General features: G+C 43.6%; 1 protein-coding gene across 3 annotated transcripts; it reads left to right on the top strand.

The window, feature by feature from the left end:
- The first annotated feature begins 501 nt into the window (after positions 1–501).
- LOC112282933 (protein STRUBBELIG-RECEPTOR FAMILY 8) lies at positions 502–7,686 on the top strand. 3 transcript variants are annotated; one of them, XM_024521132.3, is made up of 17 exons: positions 502–645; positions 998–1,263; positions 1,938–2,070; positions 2,194–2,268; positions 2,421–2,486; positions 2,720–2,791; positions 3,088–3,162; positions 3,344–3,415; positions 3,550–3,621; positions 3,741–3,803; positions 4,260–4,588; positions 4,884–4,916; positions 5,148–5,679; positions 5,807–5,945; positions 6,195–6,334; positions 6,564–6,720; positions 6,891–7,686. In XM_024521132.3, the coding sequence occupies exons 2-17, from the start codon at positions 1,113–1,115 to the stop codon at positions 7,035–7,037; spliced, it is 2,256 nt and encodes a 751-aa protein (XP_024376900.1). In that variant the 5' UTR covers positions 502–645; positions 998–1,112; the 3' UTR covers positions 7,038–7,686. The 3 variants fall into 3 exon arrangements, with proteins under 3 accessions (XP_024376900.1, XP_024376899.1, XP_024376901.1); XM_024521131.3 differs by having other exon boundaries at positions 605–735; XM_024521133.3 differs by lacking the exon at positions 4,884–4,916 and having other exon boundaries at positions 607–735.
- The last annotated feature ends 592 nt before the right edge of the window (positions 7,687–8,278 follow it).

The raw sequence follows: 8,278 nt of genomic DNA on the forward strand, positions 1-8,278 counted from the left end.
AGCAGCCCTCGCGAAGCCGGACTCCTTGTCTAGGCGACCGAAGATTCGCATGTCCATTCACTACACAATCTCATACCTTTGTTGAATTACCCACACATGAGGCTGCTGTGTGGTGTGTACATCACCCACGTGAATGAAGTTGGCTAGAATCTGATTGAGCATACATCCTTTATTTTCGGGTCACGGTAACAAAACCTGCGGTTGCGATAGACATTCGGACGTAATATGTGGGTGGTTTGAATGTGGAGTGTTGGAGGGGGGGAGTTAACGTTCTTCTGTGCTTGAACTGGATGATGCCAGGAATCTAGAAGCTCGGGGCATTCTGTTAGGAGACTGGAAATAGTATTGAGAGAATGAACATGTGGGGCCGGGTTGAGAACTGGGGAGGAAGGAGGGGAGGAGGGGGAGGGATTGTGGGGCAGCTCAGCAGTAGGCCCAGTTTGGGAGATTGGCAGCTGTATTCTCGCCTTCATTGAATTGATTTAGCCATTCTGAGCATGCTAGTGTTGCTTTGATGGTGTCATGACCATCCATTCCCCGGGTTTTCTGCGCTAATCTCATCTCTTTCATCACACTTGGAGGCTTTAGGCTCTTCCCTTCCCTCAGAGCTGCTGCTCATCGCTTGCCACCCAGGTCCTTTGCCTGGTATGCTGTTGATCTGACCCCTGCATTCCGATCACGAGTTTTGTTGTGTCGGAATTCGGTCACAATGAGCTAGTGTGTTGTTTGATTGTGGTAAGGGTGTGGGCATTGCTTGTTATGGGATCAATGTACTCTTGTGTTGGATTCAAGTTCGGAATGCTGAGTTTAGGTTTTTTGGCAGGATGAGTGTAGCTAAAAATGCAGTTGAGTTGTGGGGAAATTAAGATTTGAATGCCTTTTTTTTTTTTTTTTTTTTTTTTTTCTTTTTTCTCTTGTTTTGAATGTTGGAACATGTGAGGGTTGCAGTCTGGGAGTGTTATGGTGATGAATGTGGTATTGTATTGAACAAGTGCAGGCCTCAGCTGGAGAGGCTTTGGTATCGTTAGCAGCGAGTGACGCTGTTGAAGGATTGTATCCATCCACAAGCGAGAAGCCTTGCCTAATTTTTGGGAGGGAAAGGTGGTTCTCACATGAGAGGAGCAGTTGTCGATGCCCCAATGAAGGGTGACAGGAGAGCATGCATTTTGGGAGGAATGGGAAGACCTAATGGTGGAACCATCTTGTACGTGTTGGTGATTTCATTCATTGCTTTGGTGAATGGAGCCACCGATCCGAACGATGGTATGTTCCCTCCATGATCACTCTCAGTTGTTCTACAGCTCAATTGGCAGTGTGTGAAAGAGTTTATCAGTACCGATCTCTACCTTGGAGTCATTGTCAGCGTATTCATGTGAGTAATAGGACTCGCTACTCATCATTCTCCTCAAGGAGGAAAGGTCGTGGATCTGGTCTCTGTATCTCACTTGATTGGGTTGGGCTCTCGAGGAACCTGGCAGGATAGCAAATTCTACGGCCTTTCATACATTTGAAATCTATTAATCCGAGTGTGATTCACGCGATGAACGTTTTTTTTACTTCTAGTGCCAAAATCTGCTACGAGGAAAAGCCGATGGTGTTTTAGACTGCCTTTTGGATATGATTTTCATCATGGGGGGAGTAGTTCATCGCACGCCGAAGCTGGATAATTGTATTTTGTCGTGTTATTTCTTTCGTTTGGATATTTGTCGCTGGGATCAGGTAGTGCTGTTCTCTAGCCGAATTACACATGAAACCATGAAAATATACGGCATCTCCAAGAGCTGGATTCTATGCCAAAGCTTTTGTGATTACCTTTCAACCCAATTTAGTATCCAATCCTTGTCGATTTTGCTCAGCGTCCGTCAAGATCCTCTTGTGAGTGTCAGGAGCAGGTTTGAGAATCTGACTCGTGTCCTCCTTGGGACATGTGGGTGCAGTGTCTGCTTTGAATACTATGTTCACTGGCTTCAACAGCGATCCTAAGCTCACGAACTGGGTGCAAAACGCGGGTGATCCCTGCGGAACCAACTGGCTGGGCGTTACTTGTGATGGGACCTTCGTCACCTCAATGTGAGTTTTCGGACTCTGATTTTTCTACTTGAAGAAATTTGCACATTGTCATTGTGTATAGTAGATTTGGCAAGAATCCATTTTTTGATTCTCACCCCACTGTTGTCTTTCATTGAGTTGCAGCAAGCTATCCAACATGGGACTGAATGGGAAGGTGGAGGGATGGGTGTTGCAGAAGTTTCAACACCTCTCTGTGCTGTAAGAACAATAGTGCATTTCATGTTCGATCGCCGATTTCAGTACTGAACATAACCAGGCTGTACTGCAATACATCCGAAAAAACTTTTCATTGCTTCAGATTGAAGTGGGTGCTATGTCCTTTTATTGACAGTGGATTTGTATCCTCGCAGTGACCTTAGCCATAATAATCTTGCTAGCGGAATTCCTGAGATGTTTCCTCCCAAGTTGACTGAACTGTGAGTCAATTTTTTTCATTCGAACTATTGCTGTCCTACTTTTCTTTGTTTCTTTATCGTTTTGAACTTTGATAAACACTCTTAGTGAATAGATAGTAGTTGGGTGTTCAATAGTCTGGCCTGATAGATTAGGTAATGCATGTGCTCTTAATCGGCACACCAATACCCCTCAGATAGCCGAAATCCTCTATTTGCATGTGGAGTTCAATCCTCACGAATTCAAATTTGTGCAGAGATTTGTCTTACAACCAGCTCACGGGTAGTTTTCCTTATTTGATAATCAACATCCCTACTTTGACAAGCATGTAAGTTCTGCTGCCCCCTGTTCGTTTCATCATTACTACAAGTAATTTGAGGTTATCTCGAAATTATGACGTCTTTCCTTCAAAACACATGTTTAGTTTCTATAATTTAGTGAAGGATTTCGATAGACTTTTTTATCAAACAAGATGTGTTTTAATGTTCTGAGCAGCATGAGAGGTGATGCTTTTTCTGTCTGATTTGGCATTGACTTCTACCCAAAAATTGGATTTTGTTTCTTCTGATTCCGCGTACTGAAGTTCGATTCATGGATTTAAGTTCAAATTCTCTTCAATTGCAGAAAACTGAATAACAACAAGCTGAGTGGAACGCTCGATGGGCAGGTTTTCAGTAAACTCACAAACTTAATCACCCTGTAAGTCCATCTGGCAGTCCTGTTTTCCCTTTTGAGATGGTGATTGCTGCACAAATGAATGGACAACGGAACAGTCGTTTAGGGGGTGTAGTGCGTCGACTTGGTATCTTGGAATCGACGTTAAGTTGGAAACGTCGTGGTTCTTGTCCGTAATACATCTTGATGCGACTACTCTCTGCAGCGATATTTCCAACAACGCAATTACAGGGCCGATTCCCGAGGGCATGGGTGACATGGTCAGCCTAAGATTTTTGTAAGTATATTCCATAGCTTTTAATGTCAAAGGATGATTTCCTCATAATCTGAGAGTTTTTCCGTAAGAGTTTGCTGGTGTAATTGCTGTCAAGGCCCATGGCGGATGCAATAATGTTTTTCTTACGTGTGTAGGAACATGCAAAATAATAAGCTGACTGGACCAATCCCAGACACATTGGCTAATATTCCATCTCTAGAAACATTGTAAGTACCTAACCTCCAATGACTTTAACACGCATCTGTGAATTACTAACGTGTTGGTCCTCGCGATTCTCGGTGATTAATTCCAATTCGGTAAGCCTAATTATGGTTGCCTGGAACAGGGACGTATCTAACAACGCGCTTACTGGCTTTCTCCCACCAAACCTGAACCCAAAGAATTTCAGGTACACCACACTTTAATTTTACTTATTATGTGTATAGCAGATCATGGTTAGTCTAGGAAAAATGCGGATTCAGTGGAGATCTAGGATAGAGTAATTTCTCCAAGTTGTGCATAGCTTAGATCGACTTACAGTGTTCTCGAGGAGCCTACTCTCTGCCCCGTTTCAGTTCGTCATCGAGATCGGTCGCTGTTAAAGGACTTTTCATCAGAGAATGGCTCTGGAGTGGTAGATGTTTGGATTGCTAGTCCTTTAGTGACGCAGGATTTGTCTGCGTTTTCATCACACTATGTCGTGACGATCACATTGCAGCAATTTCGTGTTTGTTGTGAGTCATCTATGGTCCTCTCAGTATCTTTTTTCGTGTGACGTGATTCAGAAATATGATAATTTTTTATTCGAATAATTGTGTCATTGGTTTATAAATTTCACCGAGGGTTTATTGTATCGATCCTTCAGATATGGAGGCAATCCACTCAACACCCAAGCCCCTCCTCCACCACCGTTTACACCACCGCCACCTTCAAAGAATCCAAAGCCTATTCCTCCTCCACCCCACCCTGGTAGCCGAACACCAGATACTGCTCCTAAGGCTGAAGGCGGCATCGTATCAGGCGCAGCAATTGCTGGGATTGTCGTGGGAGCAATTTTGGTGCTTGCAGCAATTTTCATAGCTGTATGGTTCTTTGTCGTCCGTAAAAGATCTGAGCTTACCAAACCTTTGGATTTAGAGGCTAATCACAGCAGCCGACGCACTTGGTTTCTGCCACTTATTCCAGCTGGTAAAGGTCAGTGTTACTTAGAGACTAACTTCTAATTTGTTAAAGGTAGAGGCTTGCATGTTCTGATAATTCGGAACAAAGGTACAACCTTCTGATGCATGATATGCCCATTCTGTTAAAATGATTTCTAATTCACAGTTCGGTTATATTATACGGAATTTCTAAGGTTCTTTGCAGTGTCTTTGCATTTTTCTCTTATTGACTCGTCGATAAAGCTGCTAATGTCAAGTGGTCAATTGGAGAGTGGGTCCTACATTTGTACTCTGAATATGTTTTTTTAACTACGTCTTATCTGGTACAGAAAAACCACCTAAAATGAAAGTGTTTGAAGCAGGTTAGTTTACTCACTGCCTGACTATTGCTCTGTTTTATGTTATTGCCAGAGTGCTTGTAGTGCACGCCTCCCCATGAGATCCTCATCCGAACTCAGCATGTCTTACAAACAAATGTCATTTGGGGCCCGCAATTGTATACTTTAGTAGTTGGCCCTTGTGGTTTTACTTGACTGATGTAGAATTTTTTGTTGTCTTACTTAATTTTATCTTCTCTCGAATGTAATTTGTAGATACATTTGAGAAGGAAGTGGAAGAACCGAAGATCAAGGCCTTACCTCCATTGAAGTCACTTAAAGTACCTCCAGCTTTGAAGGTTGAGGAAGCTACCTACAAGGTTGAAAGTGAAGGGAAGGTGAACAAGAGCAACATTACAGCAAGAGAGTTTTCCGTCGCAGAACTTCAGGCGGCTACGGACAGTTTCTCAGAGGATAATTTACTTGGCGAAGGTTCGCTTGGTTGTGTTTACCGCGCGGAGTTCCCCGACGGTGAGGTTCTAGCTGTCAAGAAACTTGATACAACAGCCTCCATGGTTCGGAATGAAGATGATTTCTTGAGCGTTGTCGATGGCTTGGCCCGGCTACAACATACCAATTCTAATGAACTCGTAGGCTACTGTGCCGAGCATGGGCAACGACTTCTGGTCTACAAGTTCATCAGTCGAGGGACACTCCATGAACTGCTTCATGGCTCAGCCGATAGCCCCAAGGAGTTGTCATGGAATGTCCGTGTGAAGATTGCACTTGGTTGTGCGCGGGCTCTTGAGTACGTGCCCACCCTGAAAACTCTGGTTTGATCGAAGTTTGATGCCTTGAGCAGTTGCCTGTGATGAGTTTACATCCTTCAAGGTCATGGTGGTAATATCTTCGTGTTTTCACTTCTTTGACTGTAGGTATTTCCATGAAATCGTTTCGCAGCCGGTTGTGCACCGCAACTTTAGATCCTCAAACATTCTTTTGGATGATGAGCTGAACCCACATGTGTCGGATTGTGGTTTGGCTGCTTTTACCCCATCCAGTGCTGAACGGCAGGTCTGCATCTCATACTTTAACGTGTTAGTGCAGTCGTAGATGCTACTTACTGGAGCATTATAAAGCTGGCGATGTATATCATGTAGTACAGCATTGACTAAGGCATTTCCGGGTACCAGTTCACGGAGAAATTTTTGAGCTATCTTTCGTCATTGGTTCGAGGGGTATATTCACCTTTTTAAAATTTTAACTATCTGCAGTAGTCAATACTGAAATCTTTTGACGAGGAATGTCTTGTGCGATTGGCAGGTCTCTGCCCAAGTGTTGGGATCTTTTGGATACAGTCCCCCTGAATTCAGCACATCTGGAATGTATGATGTGAAAAGCGACGTTTATAGCTTTGGTGTTGTGATGCTTGAGCTTATGACAGGACGCAAGCCTTTAGACAGGTAACTCGAACTCTGTATCTTGTGTTTGAGGGTTTTCTTTTCTGATCTTAAGAATTAAACACCGTGTCTCACATTCTGTTCAACAAAATCTAGCGATAACATGGGACGTACATGGTCTGCAAGAGCATCCATCCTCGTAAAATATAACCTGATCACTTTTTCCGGCACTTTGCTTTCTATCCTATCAGTCATAAGTATGTCCTAACCTGGTGAACCCTTGGACCCGCAGCTCAAGACCAAGATCCGAGCAAAACCTGGTGCGATGGGCAACACCACAACTGCATGATATTGATGCACTCGCAAGAATGGTGGATCCAGCGTTAGAGGGTGCTTACCCTGCCAAGTCCCTCTCCCGGTTTGCCGACATCGTTGCCTTGTGTGTCCAGGTAACGAGTTTTCTCACATGTAGTCACCTGCTTGTATGATATCATAATACCCAGTCAGATAGTAGGGGACAACCACCTTTGGATCAAATTCATACTGCTAATCATGATAAATTCATTAGTTATATATTATTTTAATTCTAATACACCTTCCATGTGGTATTTGTGGACAGCCCGAACCCGAATTCCGACCTCCTATATCTGAAGTAGTGCAGTCCCTGGTAAGGCTTATGCAGCGTGCAGCTTTAAGTAAACGCCGGCATGAGTACAACGCAGGCGTTCCTCAGACTGATATGGAGGACCCTAGTGATTACTTGTGACAGAAGTAAGTATCCTGGTCGATACTTCCCAATTTCAAGCATAGAGAACCTCCCGCGCGTCTACTCCCACTTGATTTTCAAAGCTGGCGAAAAGTGGCCAAATTTGTGGATTTGTGACACCTTGCAACTAAATCGGGGAAATATTCAGCTTCTTTGCAATTCCAGACCATGATGGCACAGACTTTGGCTTGCATCCTCCTCATTATTACTGAAGCTTTTGCTTCTAATGGCGGATTACTGATTATGGATGACTATCCCGTTTCCAGGCAGACGTGAAGAGAAGTGTTGGCTTCCGAAGTTGTTAAATTGTATCGACGGCTGAAAGCTTTTTTAAGAGCTTACTTCTGGGTCCTAGTTAGTGATATTAAGGTCCCTGTGCCTTAAGAGTAATGTGCAATTCCTGTTGTGTTGCAAACTCGGGTAACGCTTTGTCTTGTAGTTTTGGCACATTACAAGGTTAGTTCGACAGTGAACTCACAATTTGAACAGATTAGTTAGGGAGTGTAACTCTAGCAAAAGTTGATTCCTTGTGGTTACCCAATTTTTTGAATGTGAACTCCCACTCATTGGTGTGATGGGAGTACATGATTCGCACCCATTAATTGTAAAATGGTCAGTCCAACATAAGCAGGACATCTGATTTCGTTCTTGTTCTTGGTATTTTGGGTGATGTAGTCCTCCTAGATATTCTAGGCCTTAATTGAGCCGTGTCTAATAAGTTTCTACACTGGCACTCACGTAAAAATATTGGGTGCACTATATGATCTGGAGTGGTCCTGCTTCTCAATCAGTAGTAAAAATAGAATTCATCGAGATGCTTTGAATGACACCTTGCCAAGGTTGGGACAGGCGAGGTCAAAAATTTCAGATAGGAAAAACGATACTGACTGTCTATCACTTTCAAATCACTAGTGTTGTTGGATTGACAGGATGAAACCATGGCCAAGGATGTAACGGAAACCGAGAGTAAGACCAGTTGAGGAGGAGCTCGCTATCTTTAACGTCAGGGCTTTTACCAACTAGAGGCTCCAGATGGGGGCTCACCGAACTATTAGCACGTTAATTGACGAGAACGGAGGCCAGGTTATGCCTAGTATTTCAGCTCACAAAATGTGAAGACACAGCCTGAGTATTCTTCCGCACAGCACCTAAGATTGGTTTGACGAAATGAATGAGAGCCTTTAGGTTTGAGCTGAGATCACTTTTACTGCGAGAATTTGTGGCTGTTGGACCATTGGATC

Source organism: Physcomitrium patens, chromosome 5 (genome assembly GCF_059467195.1).
Source record: "Physcomitrium patens ecotype Gransden chromosome 5, ASM5946719v1, whole genome shotgun sequence".
Classification (NCBI taxonomy): Eukaryota; Viridiplantae; Streptophyta; class Bryopsida; order Funariales; family Funariaceae; genus Physcomitrium; species Physcomitrium patens.

Bases quoted from the DNA above. Each gene is read 5' to 3' on its own strand.
- LOC112282933 (XM_024521132.3), top strand. From the start codon at position 1,113: ATGAGAGGAGCAGTTGTCGATGCCCCAATGAAGGGTGACAGGAGAGCA. The intron at 3,416-3,549 runs GTAAGTATATTC...TTACGTGTGTAG, and splicing joins ATGGTCAGCCTAAGATTTTT to GAACATGCAAAATAATAAGC. The intron at 6,335-6,563 runs GTAACTCGAACT...TTGGACCCGCAG, and splicing joins GGACGCAAGCCTTTAGACAG to CTCAAGACCAAGATCCGAGC.